At 40.5% G+C, this 23,105-nt stretch overlaps 1 protein-coding gene across 8 annotated transcripts in view; it reads left to right on the forward strand.

The window, feature by feature from the left end:
- TTC13 (tetratricopeptide repeat domain 13) overlaps window positions 1–23,105 on the forward strand; it is a 47,947-nt gene that overhangs the window by 18,842 nt on the left and 6,000 nt on the right. For 3 of the 8 annotated variants that reach the window (XR_014786763.1, XM_084828077.1, XM_084828080.1), the window contains 12 exons: window positions 369–451; window positions 3,351–3,492; window positions 4,202–4,376; window positions 5,908–6,064; window positions 8,785–8,915; window positions 10,650–10,782; window positions 12,175–12,267; window positions 15,803–15,886; window positions 17,672–17,756; window positions 20,126–20,185; window positions 21,330–21,436; window positions 22,661–22,796. Coding sequence is in view for 6 of the 8 variants with exons in the window: in XM_084828077.1 (XP_084684203.1) it covers window positions 369–451; window positions 3,351–3,492; window positions 4,202–4,376; window positions 5,908–6,064; window positions 8,785–8,915; window positions 10,650–10,782; window positions 12,175–12,267; window positions 15,803–15,886; window positions 17,672–17,756; window positions 20,126–20,185; window positions 21,330–21,436; window positions 22,661–22,796 (1,386 nt within the window). In the remaining 2 variants the exon portion in view is untranslated. Of the gene's footprint in view, window positions 1–368; window positions 452–3,350; window positions 3,493–4,201; window positions 4,377–5,907; window positions 6,065–8,784; window positions 8,916–10,649; window positions 10,783–12,174; window positions 12,268–15,802; window positions 15,887–17,671; window positions 17,757–18,907; window positions 19,076–20,125; window positions 20,186–21,326; window positions 21,437–22,660; window positions 22,797–23,105 lie in introns of those variants that run through there. The other 5 variants (XR_014786764.1, XM_084828079.1, XM_084828078.1 and 2 more) reach the window with 4 other exon arrangements.

Consider the following 23,105-nt stretch of genomic DNA (forward strand, 5'->3'; position numbering starts at 1 on the left):
TGTTCTTTCCCTTTACAAATCACTGTAGTTTCGCTGATTTCTGCAGGAAATGTTTAAAGACATGGTTAATTCTCTCCATTACAGTTTAAGGAGACTGAAAAGTGCTTCACGTGCCTAGATTGCGCTGATTCTGTTAGTTGTAACATAGTTGTGGAATGAGGATTGAAAACCTCTGAAGTTTCTAAGAAAATCTTCTTTGCAGATGCCATTATAAATCTTTTTCCACTGTGTGCTGCTTTGTATTTGTCTATGCAAGCCATTGTGCAGGTCTTCCATAAAGTATTTATATGAACATTCTAAAATCCCAGTAAGAGTAATTAATCTCAGTAGAAATAAGGAACAATAGTTGACTACTGTACTTTATACAGGAAGCTGTTGAATCATTCAAAGAAGCCCTGAAGCAGAAAGCAGATTTCATAGATGCATATAAAAGTCTGGGGCAGGCCTATCGGTAAGCAATTTCAATTGTTTTTAATTTCAGTGTTTGGCCCTCAAATGTGAATTCTGCAAAGAACGTATTCTAAAACATTCGCAAGCCAGACTGCATAATACGAGCCTGCTAAATCTCTCATGTCACAACAGCTTTTGCATCAAACCTTGTGTTGCAACTTACCTTCAATGATTTAATGGGGTGAAAAGTTATTTTAAGATGATTGTGAAGTAAAAATAATCTCTTTGGCTAAAATAATTTGTATTTTTAAAGTCATTCTTCAGATAGGTTTTAACATTTTAATATCCTAAGCATATTAGATTTACAGTACAATCCAATGCGGTCTACTTAAGAAGTAAGCCTCATTGACCCAGTTCACATGATGTGGCCAGCTCATTGTGGGTTATATAACCCACAATGAGCTGCGGTGTGTGCCGTGGCCGTTTTGATTGTGCAACCCTCAATTGGGGGTTGCGGTGTGTCGTCCGAACTTGGTCATTGTGAATTATTTGAGGGTTAAACAACCCTTGCTTAACCCACAATGTGCAGTTAAGTGGGAACATTGTGTTAAGAGGGACTTACTCAGATCATGAGCTTCTTGTTGCAAAATTTCGGCTTAAATTGAAGAACGTAGGGAAAACCACTAAACCATTCAGGTATGACCTAAATCATATCCCTTATGAATACACAGTGGAGGTGAGGAATAGATTTCAGGGATTAGACCTGATAGACAGAGTGCCTGAGGAACTATGGACGGAGGTCTGTAACATTGTTCAGGAGGCAGCAACGAAATCTATCCCAAAGAAAAAGAAATGCAAGAAAGCCAAGTGGCTGTCTGATGAGGCTTTACAAGTAGCTCACGAAAGAAGGGAAGCGAAAAGCAAGGGAGAAAGGGGAAGATATATCCAACTGAATGCAGATTTCCAGAGAATAGCAAGGAGAGACAAGAAGGCCTTCTTAAATGAACAATGCAAACAAACCGAGGAAAACAACAGAATGGGAAAGACTAGAGATCTCTTCAAGAAAATCGGAGATCTCAAGGGAACTTTTTGTGCAAAGACGGGCATGATAAAGGACATAGAAGGCAGGGACCTAACAGAAGCAGATGAGATTCAGAAGAGGTGGAAAGAATACACAGAAGAACTATACAGGAAACATCTGAATGTCCTTGATAGCCATGATAGTGCGGTCACTGAACTTGAGCCGGACATCCTCGAGAGTGAAGTCAAGTGGGCCTTAGGAAGCATTACTAACAACAAAGCTAGTGGAGATGACAGTATTCCAGCTGAGCTATTTAAAATCCTAAAAGATGATGCTGTTAAAGTGCTGCATTCAATATGCCAACAAATTTGGAACACTCAACAATGGCTGCAAGACAGGAAAAGGTCAGTTTACATTCCAATTCCAAAGAAGGGCAACGCCAAAGAGTGTTCAAACTACCGCACAATTGCGCTCATTTCACATGCCAGCAAGGTTATGCTCAAAATCCTACAAGCTAGGCTTCAGCAGTATGCGAACCAAGAACTACCGGAAGTACAAGCTGGGTTTCGAAGAGGCAGAGGAACTAGAGATCAAATCACCAACATTCGCTGCATCATGGAGAAAGCAAGAGAATTCCAGAAAAACGTCTATTTCTGCTTCATTGACTACGCTAACGCCTTTGATTGTGTGGATCACAACAAACTGTGGCAAATTCTTAAAGTGATGGGAGTACCAGACCACCTTACCTGTCTCCTGAGAAACCTGTACGAGGGTCAAGAAGCAACAGTAAGAACCAGACATGGAACAACCGATTGGTTCAAAATTGGGAAAGGAGTACCACAAGGCTGCATATTGTCACCCTGCTTATTTAACTTATATGCAGAGTACATCATGAGAAATGCCAGGTTGGATGAATCACAGGTCGGAATTAAGATTGCTGGGAGAATTATCAACAACCTCCGATATGCAGACGATACCACCCTAATGGCAGAAAGTGAAGAGGATCTCAAGAGCCTCTTGTTGAGGGTGAAAGAGGAGAGTGCAAAAGCTGGTTTGAAACTCAACATTAAAAAAACGAAGATCATGGCATCTGGCCCTATCACTTCCTGGCATATAGAAGGGGAAGAAATGGAAGCAGTGACAGATTTTACTTTCTTGGGCTCCAAGATCACCGCAGACGGTGACTGTAGCCATGAAATTAAAAGACGCTTGCTCCTTGGGAGGAAAGCTATGGCCAACCTAGACAGCATAGTAAGAAGCAGAGACATCACCTTGCCGACAAAGGTCCGTCTAATCAAAGCTATGGTTTTCCCAGTAGTAAAGTATGGCTGTGAGAGCTGGACTATAAGGAAGGCTGAGCGCCGAAGAATTGATGCTTTCGAACTGTGGTGCTGGAGAAGACTCTAACGAGTCCCCTGGACTGCAAGGAGGTCCAATCAGTCAATCCTAAAGGAAATCCACCCTGAGTGCTCATTGGAAGGACAGATACTGAAGCTGAAGCTCAAATATTTTGGCCACCTAATGCGAAGAGAAAACTCTCTGGAAAAGACCCTGATGCTGGGAAAGACTGAAGGCAAAAGGAGAAGGGGACAGCAGAGGATGAGATGGCTAGATAGCATCACCGATGCCATGAATATGAACTTGAGCACACTCCGGGAGAGAGCGCAGGACAGGAAGGCCTGGCGTGCTATGGTCCATGGGGTCACGAAGAGTCGGACACGACTGAACGACTGAACAACAACAACAACTCCCAGATAAGTCTGTATAGGATTGCAGCCAGAATGAATGACAAATCTCCTGTTGAACTTACCTCTGATATGATACTGGTTTTTAGTGCCTGTGTTAGGTAATCTCATTAAAGAATGGCATTATTAAATGAAAATGTTTAGTGCATTTGTTGCTTTTTGCTTTTCATTTATCATTTTATGGAATACATTAGAGAACTTGGTAACTTCGAAGCCGCTACAGAAAACTTTCAGAAGGCATTGATGCTAAATCAAAATCATGTTCAGACTATTCAGCTTGGGGGAATGATGCTTTATCATCATGGAAGCCTGGATGAAGCTCTAAAGAACTTTAAGGTAAGCACTGGTGCAGCTGGAGTACCAGCCACAGTTCCATCATATATGCTAGCAACATCTGTGTGTAAAAAGTTACTGTATAAGCAAACAGTGGCATGCATATGGTGATTTTACAAGGGGATCAGACAAATTCATGATGGGATAGGATTATTAATGCCTATAAGCCCTCCAGAAGTCCTTTACCACAACTCCCACAATTCCCAGCCAGCATGGCCATTGTGGTCGAACACATCTGGGCACAAAACTGGGAAAGGTTACTGTAAACCATGATTGCTAAATGGAATGTCCATGTTCAGAAGCAGTGTGCCTCTGAATACCAAGTGCTGGGGATAAACAACAGAGCTGGGCCATTGCTTTCATGTCCTGTTTGTGGCCTTCCAACAGCCATTTGCCTGCCCACTGCTTGAAACAGGGTGGCGGACTAGATGGAACCTTGATCTGATCAGGGGGGCTGTTCTGTCTTACTAGGATGAAAACTCCCTGTGAACAGGCCTGTGTTTGACTCACAGAAAGCATAATCATGGATTATTTAATGAAGATTAATAAAAGCTCCCTTTTATAAGTGAAAAAGGGGATCATTTGAAATAAGAGCTTCAGTCTCTTTAACTGAAAGCACGCATATGAATAAAGAGTAAATAAATGTCTGTGATTGATTTATCTGAAACCTCTTACACATCTTGGATTTATTATTTCCTTTTCAATTTTCTAGAGATGTCTGCAACTAGAGCCATATAATGAAGTGTGCCAGTATATGAAAGGTCTCAGTCATGTCGCCATGGGCCAGTTTTATGAAGGAATCAAAGCTCAAACTAAAGCTATGCTAAATGATCCTTTGCCTGGTCAGAAAGCTAGTACAGAATATCTGAAAGTGAAATACCTCAGAGGTAAGTTGCAAGTAAGGAAATATTCTTTGTTTTATACTTGAATTTACATACACTTAAGCATTATATTTGTGGACATTATTAAAGATACACTTGTACACAAATTCTCTACTGTACAGTGTACAGGGAAGGATCCAACAGTGTCACAGTGCTAGTGTAGCAGCCATATCGGGGGTCAGACTAAGTAGCCTCATGCAGTCTCATGCTTCATGTTCTTGCTGAGCTCTTGCTCTCTGAACTATATGTTTGTAAGCTGACGAGACACAGGAATTTCTTATCTTGTCAACAAAGGCTAAGGTCATAGAATTGTATATCATGTTCTCTGCTGTTCTCTGCTTATCATGGCTACCCTATAACCCATTTCTTGTATTATAAACAATGGTGCTAGGAGAAGAAATGTTGAGGACTGCATCCCCACACGGGAGGGAGAGGAGAAGCCGTTTTCTATGTGTCACAATGTCTATAAAAACAATCTGCTGATGTAAATCGGGGCTTTTGGCTCTTTGGAAATGATTCCAGCCTTAAGCCCGCGCGTTAAATAAAGAAACTCTTTTTTCTTCACTCCGTGGTCTCTCTGACTCTGAGTTCTGCAACACTAGTGCTATGGATGTTTGCGCTAGTATAAGCCAATGTTAATGCAAAGTCAGTAGCACTCGCTAGTGCAAACGCACGTTGTGCTGGCATCAATTTACGCTAGAGCAACATCAGAAGTGCTGTGCCCTGACATCATTCCTATAGTCTTTATAATTAATTTGGCTCTTACCTCAAAGAAGTGCAGTAGAAAGATAACTTGAAGCTTGCATATAATTGTTTACCAAAAAATGTACATGCACTTGTTTAGACTTCTGTATAATTCCTACTTACCTGTGGAATTAATTGCTGACATATAATTGGCACCCCAGTTATGTTATGGTTATGCTTTAGGTGTAAATAGATAGTCATGCATAAGGCTTCTTAAAGCAGTGGACTGTGATCTAGGTTTTAGGATTAGGATCCAACCAGACTGGCACTCTTCTGATACTTCATTTCACATTTATCCCTTGCTGTACCAATGTGCAATCTTTGTGCATTTTCTGTGCATACACACTTACTCCTGAATCACAGGTTATTTTTCCTTAACAAAGGCTGAATTTGTGCAATTCTACATACACAACCTGACAGATTTGATGTTTGCCAAGGGGAAAAGTATGTAAGGTGGTCTTGTGAAATAGCAAAGCTTAACGGTTGCAGTGGTGCAGATTCCTTGCTAAACTGATGCAACAAATCGGCAAAATATTGGAAAAGTGCTCAGGAAGATGCGTATCATGAGATTTGCGCTTGACAGTTGCCCAAAGGTTTGTGCTGCCTTAAAGAAGTGCAGTCCTTTTGCTTGGGGTGGGGGATACCTAGAAATGACACATGAACAGTAACAGGATATAGTGTGGATTATACTCATGTGATTTTCTGTAGCAGATCACATGAAAAATGTTTGACCTAGAGGTCCTTCAAGATCACTTACAGGAAGAAAGCCTTAATTATCTTTCTTTTTTCCCAGAATATTCTCGCTATCTCCATGCACATCTTGATACCCCACTTACAGAATACAATATAGATATGGATCTTCCTGGAAAATTTAAAGATCACTGGGCCAAAAATCTTCCTTTTCTCATAGAAGACTATGAAGAACAGCCAGGACTACAGCCGCATATAAAGTGAGTGACTGAAAAAACCAGTGCTTTAGTGAGTGACTGGAACTGTACTGGAAGTGTTTAAAATCTTAAGTAGAGTATGTGAAGGCCCAGAAAAGAATGGACAAAATGGGGGGGGGGGGACTGTTCCCCCCTCCCCCTGTTTTTCCCCAAGTGCCATTTTTATTTTTTTCTGAAAAACTGAACAGTTTTGGATTATGAAATATTTCTATTTAGAATGATGAATAAAATATTTAAGACAAGGGTTGATATATTGCTACCCGGCCTTTACTCCCCCCTAATGATTTCTAAAAACTATGTAATAAAACTTTTATAGAAAAACTAGAGATGTAAAATTTCTGGAAATAATGAAGCCATGGGGGGATTTAAAACAAAAAACAAAAAACCTATCTGTAACACTCCCAACATAGTTATTTCTTCCATTCCTTATTAAAATTACTAATCTAATGTATCTTTTACTGATAGACCTTTAGGGTTGCTCCAAGTCATGCTCAGTTAGTTTCCCAATATGTGAGTAGAGTCACCATATAATACTACAGAAGAAAGTATAAATTCTTGACAGTTTTGAGTTTTGTTCTATAGAGTCCTGTGTTTCTGGGCTTGTTCTGGTTAGATGCTGGAGTAGTCAATTAATGTAGTTCTAATCTAAAACCCACATGTGAAAGAAACACCATAGGTTATCCTGCCATTGCCACCAGGTGCAACAGAACAGAGTGTAGGTGTGCACTAATGTTTCTTTTTTTTAATTAACTTTGAGGTGTGGGGCTATGGAACTCACTGCCACAGTTTTTAATAAAGTTCCCAATTAGACCTCATTGTTAGGGAATACTGCCTCAGCTATAAAACCTTTAACTGCTGCCAGTAGAACAAACCCCCTTCATCTAAAAGAAACTCAGTGGGTTAGTTACTATGGTGTAGGCAGCAGTGGGATCTCGTACATTAAATATGGCTGCTTAACATTCCTAATAGGTGAGAGAGTCTTTCCCAGCTAAATAAAATCTCAGTAGTTTTTCCTTCAGACCAGATTTCTCTAAACTCTACCCCACAAACAAGTTTAGGAATTTCCCTAAACTTCCTTACCAACAGGAATAGATGCTGTACCCCAGTCTTCCTCCCCCTCCAGTTCTTCGTGCTTTCTCTGGGTTCTAGGATGATTCAGATGTTTCAGGGACTACTGGCTGAAATTCTCTCTGGTCAGACGTAAAATTGGAACCTAACATTTATTATGTATAACTTGCTTTGCTCAAAATTATCCTGTTTGACATAATAACTTTAAAAGTATAGCTTATTCAGAAAATAATTACAAATTTAGAAACTGAGTATACTTTTAATTTTAATGATAACTTTATGAACAAACCAAGTTATACATAATATAATTTTATGTTCCTAAATCAGCCTTCCCCAACCTGGTTCCCTACAGATGATTTGGGCTACAACTCCCAGTATTCCTGACTATTGCCCATGCTGCTGGGAGCTGAAGTCCAAATCATCTGGAGGGTACCAGGCTAGGGAAAACTGTCCTAAAACAACGAAGTGACTTTAGATCTATAAGGAGCACTAAAAAATAAGTATTGCTTATCTTTCCATTTTCCCCCAAATTTTCATTTTTTTCTGGAACAAAAAGTGGTTTTTTCCATGGCATCAAAACTTTCAGAAATTTTACATCTCTAATCTTGAGCAATCTGCATATGGTTACCCATGTAAAATATGCCTTTATAGTATTTATAACAGGTGCAAATTCATGTTTTTTCACCTAAAATGTGGGGGAAAGGAATTCAAATGTTACTTATTCAGCCCTGCTCAATTTTTGACACAACTCTAAACAATGGCTGTGACAGTGTCTCCTTTATGGTATATTTTGTTGTTGAAACTGAAGTGGACCCATAACGATCTTAGAGGTCCAAAGTAATGAAAAGTTAGTATAGAAAGAGGTTTTACTGGTTTGGGCTTTACTCTGCATTATAAAGTTTCTGCAAATACCTTAGTATTTCATCTTTAACAATAGGCAGTATCCAGTTCTGCTATTGTGCTCCCACTATTTGTGTTGCACCAGTGGGGACCCACCACAACGCTCGTTTCCGGAATGGGAGAGGTCAGTGGAGCTTCCTTCTGCAAGCTCCGTTGACCTACCCTGTTCCAGAAACTAGTGTTTCAGCTCATTTCTTTTGGCTTCACGATCCACTAGCTTCCTGTTACGCTGGCTGTGCTGAGAGTTCTGTTTTATGTAAGCAGGGCTGAATGTGAAGACACTGTATGTAGTTCACTGCACTCCTGCTAGTGAAAGAATCTTTGCAAGCAAATGGATATTCTTTGAAACATAATTTTTTAGGTTGTTTTTCAGTAGCTTCTTATCAGTTGGCTACCCTGTGGGCACTTGGAAGTTGTGATCTTGGCATTATTGCCGGAAGGAGCTGAGCAGTTGTTGAACCTCCTTTAGATGGGTAGGGACAGTCAGTCCTTCTGTTGTAGCTGTCAGACCTCATCAGTAAAGAAATAGCCACAGGACACAGTAGTGGATTGCCCAAATAGAGTTATTTAATGCATTCAAGAAGCACAAATGCTGCTATTGCGGTATACCGGGAAGCAATCAGTACTCTTAAAGTGTATTTCTAATGTGTGTCTGTGTTGCAGACTGCTACGTATAGTTTTAAATAGATTCTAAATACAGAATCTGTTAAAATTTCATTTTGATATTTAATATCAGCTTTGTTCATGATTTTAAGGGATGTGCTGCTTCAGAAATTTGGAAACTATAAGCCCGAAGTACAAGAGATGATATGTATAGCTGATCATTTGGGTTCACTAATGCAGTATGAGACTGCTGGATTTCTTCCAAACAAGAGAATACACAGAGGTATGTTGGGAAAACATGATCTGAATATGCAAATAAAATTGTGGGGTTGCTTGCTATGATAACACTTGGATATTTTAAATATAGCTGTAAAACATGCTTTCTGCTGATTGTAGTTTAGTTCATTCATGCATTAAACAAACATGCTAAAGTTTTACAAGCTGTCATTTTCCATAATGTATAAAAACCTAATGAGGCAGCAACCCCGCCCCCGTTATATTAAATACTAAGCCTTGTGCTATCATTCACTTCAGTGCTTCTCTTAGTCTGCAATCCTTTGTACACTTACCTGGGAGTAAGTGTACAAAGGGGAGAGATCTCCTCGACCTCTCAGCGGCTTTTGATACCGTTGACCACGGTATCCTCCTGGACCACCTGGAGGGGTTGGGCATTGGAGACACCGCATTGTGGTGGTTCCAGTCCTTCATCTCCGGCAGGTACCAGAGGGTAGCACTGGGAGAGGAGGTTTCGGACCCATGGCCACTCACTTGTGGGGTGCCACAGGGTTCCATCCTCTCCCCAATGCTATTTAACATCTATGTGAAGCCGCTGGGGGCTATCATCAGGAGGTTTGGGGTGTGGTGTCATCAGTATGCGGATGACACGCAGCTCTACCTCTCGTTCAAATCTTCACCAAGGTTGGCTGTAGAATCCCTGTCCAAATGTCTGGAGACGGTGAGTGGCTGGATGGGGAGGAATAAGCTGAAGCTGAACCCTGACAAGACCGAGGTACTTTTGGTGGGAGACAAGAGGAGGCTGGGGGATGTTGACCTAGTGCTGAATGGGGTACGGCTACCCTTGAAAGACCAGGTCCGCAGCCTGGGGGGTCGTTTTGGACTCCCAGCTGTCCATGGAGGCTCAGGTGTCAGCTGTGAGCTGGACAGTGCTATATCAACTCCATCTGATACGGCAGCTGCACCCCTTCCTTCCTGACCATCTGCTCCCATCAGTAGTACATGCCCTGGTCTCTTCTCGTTTAGACTACTGTAATGCACTCTACGTGGGGTTACCCTTGAAGACAGTTCGGAAGCTGCAGCTGGTACAGAACGCGGCGGCTCGCCTGATTAAAGGCAGCTGCCGGCAAGATCACATCACTCTAGGGCTGAAGGAGTTGCACTGGTTACCAGTTGTTTTCCGGGCCAAATTCAAGGTGTTGGTTTTGACCTTTAAAACCCTATATGGTTCCAGCCCAGCCTATCTTAAGGAGTGCCTCCAGATCTTAAGGAGTGCCTCCAGCAACACCAGACTGGCCGCTTAACGAGATCAGCCTCAGATGGCCTTCTCTCTGTCCCATCAGCCAGGACAGCTAGACTGGTGGGGACGAGGGAGAGGGCCTTTTCTGTGGTGGCCCCCACTCTGTGGAACTCCCTCCCTAAGGAACTCCATCATGCCCCCTCTTTAATGAGCTTCCCCTGTGCATTAAAAACGTGATTGTTCAGGCAGGCATTTGGGGTGGGTTAGGGTATTTTAGAAAATGTTTTTATTGTAGACTTTTATTGTTTTAAACTGTTTTATTATATGCTGTACATCGCCCAGAGTGGCTGGGTGACCAGCCAGATGGGCGATTAATAAATTTAATTAATAAATAAAATAAACTGAACACAGTGGCAGTTAATTTTGAGTAAAAGTGACCAGGATTGCACTGTTAGTTTAGTTGCCTCACTTTCCCCCAAGATTTATACATGAAGTATAAATGTGAATGGGCTTAACTGGTAACCTACTTCATTTGTTGTACAGCAATGGGGCTAGCTGTGCTAGAAGTAATGCAAGCTGTACAGAGAACATGGGTGAACTCAAAAGTGCGGATGAATGGGAAAACCAGGCTGATGCAGTGGAGAGATATGTTTGACATTGCTGTGAAATGGCGAAGGTAATAAAGCAGGAGTTCTATTGAACTCTTACTTTGTGAATTTTGTTCATTATCGCTGTCGAAAGTGCTGAACAGTTATAGGCATAATAAAAACAGAGGCACAATGGACTGAGGAAAGTTTATAGTTCTCGATAGTTCCTACCTCACAGGTTCTGGTTGCTGCATCTCAAAAATCATATTGTAGAGCTGGGAAAGTTGCAGAAAAGGACAACCAAAATGATCAGGGGGTGGGAGCAGCTTCCCTGTAAGGAAACCTTACAGTGTTTGGGACTTTTTTGTTTAGAAAAAAGACAAGGGAGGATATGATAGAGGTTTATAAAATTACATGGTGTGGAGAAGGTGGATAGGGAGAAGTTTTTCTCCCTTTCTCATAATACGAGACTCTTGGATCACCCAAAGAAGCTGAATGATGGGAGATTCATAATGGACAAACATATTTCTTCACATAGTTAAACTATGAAATTTGCTACCAGAAGATGTGGTGATGGCCACCAACTTAGATGCCTTTCAAAAGGGATTAGATAAATTCACAGAGGATAATAAGGGTATCCCAGGCTACCAGCCATGATGGCTATCTGGGATCAGAGGCAGCATGCCTCTGAATAATTGTCTCTTCCCACGTCCTTCTTGTGGGCTTCCTGAAGGTATCTGGTTAGCCACTGTAGGAAACCGGATTCTGGATTAACGCCTGAACCAGCAGGACTGTCCTTACGTTGCTGTTGATTATAACTTCTATGGCCCAATCTATGGCACTGTTCAGTGGTAATGGCAGCAAGTCATCGGTTAATTAACCCTCGATTTGCTGGGTTGCGTGTGAAACATGAGCCGCTGCCACTGCATAAACAACCTCCAGTTGGCTTGATGGTAGGTTGCTGTGTGACGTGCAAAACCAGATGCTATGGGTTATTCATGGGTTAAACAACCCAACTAATTATAGGTTAACTTTGGGTTGTTTAACGAATGAATAACTTATAGTGTCTGGATTCTCACATCATGCAACAACCTCCATTCGAGCAGATTGGAGGTTGATTGCAGTGGCTCATGCAGGGCATGCAACCCAGCAAATTTGCCACTGTTACATGTGAACCAGGTCTGTGAGTTCTTCACCCTAAACATCTCAATACTTCAGATTTCCAGTTTAATCTCATCCAGGCACTCCTAGAAGTTAGCACAATATTATAGTTAGAAGCAATACAAAAGTTTTCTTTAAAAATGGCATTAAGGATGCAATCCTATGCATGTTTAGGCAGAAAAAGGTCCTACAATGCTGGCTGGAGAATGCTGGGAGTTGCAGGACTTTTCTCTGTTTAAACATGCATAGGATTGCATCCTAGATCTGAATCTATACAACCGATGAACCTGTAACGGTGTTGATGCAGTGTCTCTTTACAGGATAGCTGACCCAGACCAGCCAGTACTATGGTTAGACCAAATGCCAGCTCGAAGTCTTAGCAGAGGCTTTAATAATCACATTAATCTAATCAGGTATGACACTTCTGTGAAATCTGTTTGCCTCAGAAGTTGTGCCAGAATCGTTTATTCTGCTTCATGAAATTCATGTCATGATATGCGTTTTTATGTGTTGGGATTTTTGACTTTGCCTTATAACACTTTTTTCTTCCCATGAAAACTTAATGTTTCATATGTTTTTCTGTCCTGTGAACAAATTATAGTCCCTCTCAAGAGATTTCTCTTTCTCCCCCGGACTTGTACATCTATGTTACTTTGGGGTCAAATAAATCTTCCAAAACTTTCAAGATAAAGAAGCTGAAAATCTTTCAGCATTTTCCTGTGCAGAAACCTGTAGTGGCTCCTAAAATACTAGCAGGTTTGTCTAGAAGTAATACATGCAACACGGATAATCCAGTATTGTTATGTGCTCCATCACAAGAAAGTTCATCTTTCTTCAAAGAGTAGTTCAGCCATTGTTGTATGTCCCTCTTCTCCTATACTACAAAACAGGATTCCATGCATCTCAGCATCCAAAAAAGGAGTGAAGGTAGAGAACATAGCATAAATATTGTCAATCACAGGGGTTTGGGCTGGGGGGGGATATGCATAAGTTGCCGAATGTTTTGTTTTTCCTGGTAAGAACCGCTGAATCCTTGCTGTGACCTCATTTCTGTATTTTATTTAAGTGTAGGGAGGGATACTGTATAGTCATTGTAAGTGCAGTCTATCAAATACAAAACCTGCATGACATCTCAGTGGCTTCAGTTGGGCTGTGTGAGAGTATTGCTCATGGATGATTCCCATACTGACTGGCTGCAGAATAACATAAAAAACTCTTCCATTTTGATAACCTACTATAGTTTTGTGGTGCTTTTAAAAGCTATTTAACCTACACTTCATTTTAAAAGTACCTTTGGGGATTGTTGTTTTTCTCTGCCTATTATTTAGCAAAAGCATCAACCTTTCAAAGTACAGGATAGTATTTTCGCTTACATTTCTGCTCAATTTAAGTCCATTGGAATATTAATCCCCTTGCCTTTATTCCTTATATAGAGCCATGCACAAATCTAAAACTGTAGATCCATACACAAATTCTAAATTATGCAGATCCATACACAAGTTCTAAAAGTCTAAATTCAGGATCTAAAAACTGTTGTGTATAAATGGATATAGGCTGTCGGTGTCCCTTCAACAACATCGCCTAATACAGGCAGTGCAGCGCAGCAAAGAGCTGCCTCTTCAGAAGGTGATGTTGCTTCAGCTAGATCTGTACTGAATCATTGGGTGAAATCCAACTAGTGTCCCTTGCAGAAGGCTTCTATCAGCAGAATGGAGAGGGGGCTCACGCAACATTGGATGTAGCCCATTGAATTCTTGTTAGATATATAGCAGCATTAATTCTGGAATTCTGGAAATTAAAATAGAAAAAATCAGTTGCCCCTTTTTTGTAACTTGAAACATCTTGTTGTCAGTACAGAAGGTGAATGATATGCCGCAGTGAGATGTGACACAAATGGAAGGTATGAATAATTAAATTGTCCTCATGCTTTCCCTTCTCCTTTTCTCTGCTAATTCTATCCTCGAATTTTGGCACTCTGCATTGATGAATCTGCTTTAAACTGGACTGTTTTCAAGCTACTTCTCATAGTCATTCTTTACGCAAATCCTCTTTACGCACAGCAGTTCAACCACCCCTATGGGTTTTGATAAATGTAATTAAGAACAGCAGGCTCAGATAAATGGAATTTGAGATGGGTTACATACAATTAGTACCTCCCATCACTGGAACAGCTTCTGTCAGTGGAATGAGGTGGGGGCAATTCCACCTGCAGCCCCCTGTGCCCGCCCCCCCGGATCAGATTTGGGAGGACTGCTGGGAGAGGAAGGGAAGTTCATTCATATATATATATATATATATATATATATAAAAAACTACTTGCACAGTGTTGGATCTCCCCCATTATTAACCCCTGTGATTGACAAGTAGATTTGTCACCTGATATTTGCAACTATAAAGTTTGCTCTATAAAATCTTGTTTTGTAGACTGGGAAACGAGAAAGGACTTCAGCAAATGCAATAATGGTACGTAGTTTTCCCTTTGAGTATATGTGTGTCTGGCAACAGTCTAGCCTTTTTTTCTTCTTCTTTTCTTATTTCTACCGTTCATGCATTTTTGAGTATTTACAGGCACATCCATAGCATTCTAGGGGCAAAACAAAGGTTCTTGATATTTGTTTGCAAACATTGCCTAAAATAGATACTATATTGAAGCTGAAGAGTGGCGTTTAAATGAGTATGAGCAAGTGTAATTCCACTGCCCATGTCTCTTGAAACGAATGAGTTGTAGATGACCTTTCATTCTTTTCACTGGAGCTTGTTTGGGGAAAAAATCTTGATGGATTATGGGCAGTCTATGTAACCACAAGGCTGAAAAGCAGTAATAACTCATATTTTCATACTTAAATGTTTGCGCCTTTGCCATGCATGCACAATGTTGAGTAGCTTAATGTGTTCACATGGCTTAAAATCAAGAGACTGCAATCTTATAAATGTAAAACGTAAGAGCAATTACCCCCAAGTTTTCCTTAAGGCTGTAGAAATATTCTCTGTATTGAAATATATTCCTAAATTACTTTAGCTTCTGCCCCAAAAGGCAGCCATGAAATATTTGAAATAACTAAATAAGAGTTGTTTTTCACATTTTTATATACATTTGCTTCTAAACAGGAGCAACAGTTGCTGACAATTTTTATTGTATGTATAAAACTGCATGAATTATTGAAGATAAGACCTGTGCAATACTTGTAAGAAGCCTGCTGTTACCCATGAATATCAACTGAAAATTGTTAAAAATCCTCTGCATATTTGCTCAGAAGTACATTCCATTGTTCCCAATGCAGCGTACTCGATTTAAGATTTCATTCTTACAGAGAAACCCTAAAGGTGTGTGTGGGGGGGGTAACGTGGTGAGAGATCCACCACTTCCCAAGTCCGCCAGCTTACTATAGCCAGAGTGGGAGATGTGAGGGCTTTTCCCCAGGTTTTAACCTTTTTGTTTTTTGAGAGCAAGCAAGCAAACAAAAATGCTTCCCATTGAAGCCAGCTATGTCAGCTTTAGGGTGGCATAGTTAAGAGGCCCGATTCCGGCGGCGGTGGGGGGAGGCTGTCAGGGAAGCAAGAGGACTTTGGATTGAGCAGATCCAAGGCCACCCCAGAACACCCCGTTTTGGCCCCCGCCACAGGCTGGACTAGTCCCACAGAGCTTTCCACAGGCATGCAAAGGGCCTTCAGGATGGATGTGTCGCCCCACTGGCAAAACTCCTCTGCCGGCAGTGCAGCGCTTCCCTCCCACACAAACCCCTCAGCCAGCCTTCAGCATGGTTTAGGATTGCTCTGCTAGTTATTATACTTCATTCAGGCAGGTAGATCATTGCTGAAAGAGTTTCTTGAGCAAGGTTTATACTCCAGTGTTTTGCTGCACAGGAATCATGTGTGTACTTTTATTAACAGTGTGTAAATGCTAGCTAACTGTTCAATATCTCATTTTTTAAATGTTTGTATCTACAGGGGACAGGTTATTAACATGAGATACGTCGAATATTTTGAAAAGATGCTTCATTTTATCAAAGACAGGATCTTTGTTTATCATAGGTAAATAAATTCTTCTCGTTTGTTAATAATATAGTATTTTTTTATTTATAAAGCAACTGAAGCACTAAGTGCTGTACACCTAGTGTTTGTACAGTAGTTAAAAAACTAAACTGCAGGCTTACAGTCTAAACAAGATGAAACTTTAATGACAGAAAGGAGGAGAGGAAGCGATAGAGGTCAAAGACCTGGACATGTTTTCAAACACTCAAGGACAGTGATGTAGATATCAGGAGTCAGCGAGTTTCGGAGAAAAGGGACAGTGAAAGAAAAAGCACAGAGGCATGAAACGGAAGAAGTAACCAGAGGTTTAGCCAAGAGAAAAGTACTGGATGAGCAAAGACTGCGAGAAGGAGAGAACAAAATAAATCAATTAGGAGGAAACAGAGAGTGAAAAGTTTTAAAAACAAAAATAGTAACAAACTCTTTCTGATAAGGAAATGGAAGGAAATGAAAGGTTCCAGAAATATGAGCAAAATGAAATGGGTGGCGGGGGCGGGGAGAGACGCGGGCAGCAGAGTTAAGAACAGAGTGGAGACAGTGAAGCTGAGAAAGAGGCAAATCAGAAAGGAGAGAATCATGGTAGTCAAGCTGGGAATGAATGAGAATGCCTTTGCAACAGAAGGAGACAAACAGTTTTTAAAAGCAAGACTTAAAAGTTGGAAATTGCATGTTTTTGCAGTTCTTTTCTGCCAGATTGACTGAAGAGAAAAAAGAGGAGTCTCAAAGAAATAGGCATCATAAATGAAGAAAAAGATGATTTAGGAAAATCAACCAGGAAAGTGACGGGAGGTAGAAAAGGATGAAGAGTAGCATTAGTAGTAGAAACATTAAAATGAGTAAGATCAGAAAGAGCACAGGACTTACGCTCTGTGTTCTTAGAAGCTTGAGAAAACAATAGAAGATAAAGAAGGAGGTGCTAACCACAGATAAGGAACAAGAGACAGATGAGAAACGGTTCTAGTTTTGTTGGTAATGTAGAATAGAACAGAGCAGCAGCAGAATTGGGGAAAGAAGACAAAATAAGAGCTAATAGAGGAATAATTGGAGAAGAAAATAATCCATATTTATTGACATAATTACAAAACATGGTCTCAACAGGAGGAAAGGAAAATGAAGTCAAATCCTTACCTGTGAATAATATGCTTTTTAAAATCATTAGAATTATTCATGCACAATTTTAAAAGAAATGGAAGTGGAAATGTGTAAAGAGAAAATGTTGCACAACAGATGGAGTGTCAAGTTGAAGATGGAATACTTCCCTAAGTCTTAAACGGGACAAACTGCTGTTAGTTTTAACTATGATTTGAAGTTGGCTTGTTCAGATAAACCATAGTTAAAACTAAGTGCAGTTTACATAGGAAGCTGCCTTATACTGAATGAGACCATTGGTCGATATAGCCTAGTGTTGTCAACACTGACTGACAACAGCTCTCTGGGGTTTCAGGCAGGAGTTTTTCCTGCCCTACCTGGAGATGCCAGGGATTGAACCTGAGACCGTCTGCCTGCAAAGCAGGGGCTCTACCACTGAGTCACAGCCCCTCCCTTATAACGAATTGTCCCCGTTCAGAAATAATGGCAAACTGTGGTTTGTGGAAAACAGGCAAATACCTTTATCTCCTCACTTTAGCTTGGCATCTGAATGAAGCCATCTCAATAATATAAGCTAGGTAGGCTAAAGGATATATGTTATGAGTTAGCTTGGTGCCATACTTGTGCCTTCATATAAAAACCAAAGCCAGGTTATGAAATATTTAAATAAAACTGTGTGTTGTCTAACTTTTTTAGTGCTAATAACCACAAAGAACTACTAGAAGTTCAGGAAGCACTGGAACAGGTCCATAAAGTGGAAGACCTTCTCCCAATAATGAAGGTACCCTTCGCTCTCTGTCCCCCACAACATCCTTTAACTTGTTTTTTGTAACATTAGGGGTAAGATCATGCAAACTCAATAGTAAGTGAAGAACTGAAAACTTAAAAGCCCTCTATATTAATAGACTGATTAATTAATTGCCTTAGTATAGATGTTTATGAAACGTAATACCCCGCTGTCCCTTTCCACTAGTGTAACACAGACACCTATATTGACTTGTCTTTTGGACTTTAAGGATGCGACTCACAGCATTCTCCAGCCAGCCATGCTAGCTGGAGAATGTTGGGAGTTGTAGGACTTTTTCTATCTAATTGTGTAGGATTGCACCCTAATTTGTTTTGCAAGAGGAAAGGGAGAGAAAGAGAGCACAAGTGGCTCAGCTACGCCCCTATCTGGACAGGGATATCCTGGCTTCAGTTGTCTATGCTCTTGAAACCTCCAGGTTAGATTATGGCTTTGTGCTCTACATGGGGCTGCCTTTGAAGACAGTTCAGAAACCGCAGCTTGTGCAAAATGTGGTAGCCAGATTGACAACAAGGACCAGAAAGTCCAAACATATAACACTGATTCTGGCCCACTTGCACTGGCTGACTGTATGTTTCCAAGCCAGATTCAAGATGCTAGTTTTGATCTGTAAAGCCTTACACAGCTAGTGACTGGAATGCCTGAAGGAGCGTCTCTCCTGGCATGAATCTGTCTGTATACTATTCTCGTCTAAGACCCTCCTCTGGGTGCCTCCTCCACGGGAAGCTCGGAAGGTGGCAACAAGAGTGAGGGCCTTCTCAGTGTTGGCCCCCCGATTAACGACCTCCCCAATGAGACCTGCCTGGCATCAACATTGTTATCTTTTTAACACCACATTAGGACCTTCCTCTACTTTCAGGCATTTGGCAGCATATGATATGGTTTTTAATTGGGTCCTGGGATTTCTTGTTGTTGATTGTTAAATTGTTTATATATGTGTGTGTATTGTATGTTTATATGCCAATGGTTCTAACAATATTGTACTTTTAAGGTTTTTAATTTTTGTAAACTGTCCAGTTAGTTTTGGCTATTGGGCAGTATAGAAATGTAAGAAATGAAATGAAATGAAAGGTGCTGCTATTCACATTTCCTGTGTAATGCCTGAAGTGAGATGTATCATCTTTCAGCAGAGAAATGGGAAGATGCCAGATGTGGGGGCAGGAGCTTGCACCTCTCTGCATGGAGAGCTGGCCAGTGCCACTCAGTGCTTCTGAGGTTATACAGAAAGCACAAGTAGAAGCGCTTGTGCTTCTTCAGATATGTCCACCAGGAATGTCTTTTCATTTGGGCGATGGGGTGGGTGCGCTGTGCAGTTCTTATTTGCCATGAGACTGCTCAGTCACAAGATGGGAAGGAAGACATAAAAAGCTGCTTTGTATATTGCTGAATGAATGTCTTATGTGGTGACACTTTAGCAGCGACTACATCTGCATGACAGTCGAAATGGTATGTGGATTGGCATTCAAATGCATGAAATGGTATGTGGATTGGCATTCAAATATCATGTGAAGGGGAAAATGGACTTAAAAGTTGCCTTTTAAAACTGGGCTATGATTCTGCTGCCCATTAGACTGCAAGCTAGTTTCTATATGTTATAGTCTCTTTTATCAGAATTAGCAAGATATTTTCCTGGGCTTTATAAACTGGCCTAGTGTGGCTACTGTGTGCTTTTAATAGTATCTATTACTATCTTGGTATGAACTACCTTGGTTACTAAGATCAGCAGGAGAGGCTCTTTTGAAGGCACCCTTGCTTACAGAGGCCTGCCTGTTGGGCATGTGGGAAAGGGCTTTCTCCCTTGTTGCTCCCAGACTCAGGAACACATTCCCTCTTGAATTATGACTGGTCCCCACTCTCTCTGCGTTTAGGAAGGGGGTTAAGGCACACCATTTTAATTTGGCTTTTTAAATTGTTATTTTTTTAAAAAAAGATTTTATTTATTTATTTATTTACAACATGTATACACCACTCCACATCTAAACAGATTCCAGAGCGTTGAGCAATAAAAGATACAAAAGATAAGATAAAAGAATAAAACTCCATGTAAAAGATTAAAAAAAAAAAGTAATAAAAACCATGGCTTGTCAGTCAAGGAAGGCTTCCTGCTATATAGATGTTTTCAGGAGGCACCAGAAACAACACAAGATTGGTGCCTGCATAACCTCCAGAGGCAGGGAGTCCCATAGAAAGGGGACCACCACACTAAAGGCTGTTCTCTGGGTGGACTCCAGTCCACCCAGAGAACAGTGAGCATTCCCCCTGATGACCTCAGTGACCTCATTTAACATTTCTTTGTTTAGCATGTCTTTGTTTATGATTTTTGTTTTCTGTTTTTTTGTAAACAGCTTTGGTTACAGAAAGATGGTATAGAAATGCAACAAACACACATCTCAAACTGGAATGGTGTATGTTAATATAACTTCAATTTCTTAATGCAAAATAACCGTAGTGAAGAAAATAAACTCATTGTGTTATGTACCCATTATAAGGAGCATTTTCTTTAACAAATGCTGAATAAATAAGTAGATACAATTCGCATGGAATCAAAAAGGTTAATAATTTTTTGTGCAGAAGCCTGACACTTCATTTTGCTAGAATGGCTAATGTGTTTCTTATTAGTAGGGTTAAGCTGTGGTAGAATTTCAAAATTTATAAATAATTTTAGCTGGAAAATAATCCCCCCTCCCCCCCAAGGTTCGCTATGTAGCATTTACGGAGTACTGTTTCTATGGTAAAAGGCAGTTAGCTAAAGAACTCAATAATTTATAATGGCTGACGACAAGATGTTTTTCCTATGCAGATATTGATTTCCATGTAGGAAGCAGCATGTTGACATGCAATTGATATCTGAGTAGGAAAATATGAGGTAGCCCAAGTACAAACACCCAGGGGAAGCTATTAGCTCTTCTGTGTTTCCAGCATCTCTCTGTAGTGTAATATATCTAAAAAAAATTGTATTATACTGCAGCTGTTCAGTCTACCAAGTGAACCATAGTTTTCTCCAGTTAGGGTACTTACCTATTTAGAGCTGGGGAGGGGGGGATCTTTTTTTTCTCTTGAGGGCCACATTCCTTTAAAGGTAGTCTGTCAGGAACTGCATGCTAATGGTGGGCAGGGGAGAAGCCAGGGGGTGGAGTCACATGTGGGTAGGGCCACCCGTTTATTTCTCTCTCTCCCTCCTTGCCCAGGGGGTTGCCAGGGGAGGGATACGTCACTTTTGCCAGAGGTTGCTTGCAGGGGGCTTTTGAAATTAAGGTGAGGGCCATAGGTTTAAGTTGCCCACGGTCCAGTAGTGGCCAACTTTCTGTCCTTTTAAGAGCCCCCCCCAGGGGGGGTGAGAAATGAAACTCTCCTTTAATAAGAGGAAGAATTCACCTGTTGGATTTTACCCTGATGCAGCGCTCTTAAAGGGAAAGAAGCCTTTCCCTTTTGGGATTATTGTCACCTTTGTTGTGGGGTATAGGGAATCTGAAACTCTCTTCAATATGTGTGGAATATAAACTAAAGGTCAACATTGTTTTCCATTTTTTGGTGTCTATTTGGAAGCAGCTTAACAGTAAAACAAGAGATGGATTCACTGTCAACACCAAAGTCCCAAGCCTCAAAGATCCAGGAAAAGAATATGATGGGCTTACTATTACCATAACAGGAGATAAGTATGTTAAGTTTTTAGTCTGTCATGTAACTATAGGCAAAATAAGCTTACTAGCCTTTGTTTTAATCAATGTTATTGCAGCCAGTGGCTAAGAATGTTACAAAGACTCTAGTCCGCCCCGCCCCCCTGCTACACCCCACCTCTAGTCAAGATTGTCTGCAAAACTGTATTTTCTGTGCTTTTAATTTACTACCTCATTAATAATCTCTTTACAACCATGTAAGTGCCCTAACGTTTTATGCAAGTCTGATGTCATTAACAGCTAATAGATTGTATTCACTACTATAGTTTTAGCTTATCCATGCAAAAAGCTGCGCTGGTATGCACAAAGTTTGGACAGCACATGTTACCTATCATTCTTCTTCTTAATGCTCCTGCTTACCAAGGAATATGTTATACTAGATACATAACATCCCTACATAACAGAAATCCACAATAGATTACAGAAGAGTAGTTATACTATTGTGGATTTCTGTTATGTAGGGGAAAAAATCAAAGTGATAAGCAGTGTTCGCATATAATGCTATTTTAGTGCTACATGCATGAGCAGTGAGCCCATGTACTCTCCCTTCCCCTTTCCTCCTTCCACATGACTGAGAGGAGGAGTAAGCTTGCTGTTACGTGGAAAGCAGGAATTGTGGTTTAAAATAAACTCTGGTTCGTTAAACAGACGAGCAAAATAATGGAGGGTTTGTCATTGATTTGTTTAACAATTGACTAGTTTCCACAGTTCCTGGTTTGCACATAAGGGCAAGCCAGGAATTTACTATGAAACTTAACTCTGGTTTATTCCTTCTCCTGGGCAAATGGAAGGAGAAGAGGGGAGGGGGAAGTGTGTGAGCCCGAGGCTTTCTGCTTGTGCACATAATGCTAACCTGCTTGCACACATAATGTGCAAACACTTCTGTGCACTCTTTTGAATGATATGTGCTAATTTTTATATGGATACTGTAATATCTAAGGCTACAGTCAATCATTCTGTCCATTCCTTATGGTCTATACAGTATAAGCATTTTTGGAAATACTTGTTTAAATGTATTTTAGCACAGTAAAAAAAAATCTGCAAAGTTGTCTCTGATATTGCTTCTTTAATTTTGGTGTTTGAAGTTGGTTACTTTGCCAGCTGAATATAAAAACGAAGGCAATTGTTGGAACGATTTGTTGAGGGACTAATCTGTATTTTCATATTTATTTATTTATATGCACTCTCACACATACTTTTCAGGATTGGAAACATACTATTTTCAGTTGAAACACAGACAACAGAAGAAAGAACACAACTGTATCATGCAGAAATAGATTCTCTCTATAAAGACTTAACTACCAAAGGAAAAATACTTGTTTTATCTGCAGAACTTGGGGTAATGTCTTCCATTGTTTTAAAAACCAGAATAAAGAGAATGTGGTTTTTCTCCAAGAATAGGCAGAATGCTGCCTATTCTTATTCCTTATAAGGAATAGGCAGAATGCTGCCTATTCTGCATGGCAAACCATGTTTGAAACGGGAATTTCAGAAGCACTTTGTGATGTAGCATGGGGGTCAGCTGATAAAATATTGCCACTGGGCTGGCACAAGCCCTCTGCATGACCATAAACAACATTTTGGATTCTGGTCATAATCTGCATACCCATTAAATACATTCATTATGAGTAAAAACACATTCCAACCT

Source organism: Heloderma suspectum, chromosome 1 (assembly GCF_057233095.1).
Source record: "Heloderma suspectum isolate Gila_16-S chromosome 1, 16-S_ref, whole genome shotgun sequence".
Taxonomy (NCBI): domain Eukaryota; kingdom Metazoa; phylum Chordata; class Lepidosauria; order Squamata; family Helodermatidae; genus Heloderma; species Heloderma suspectum.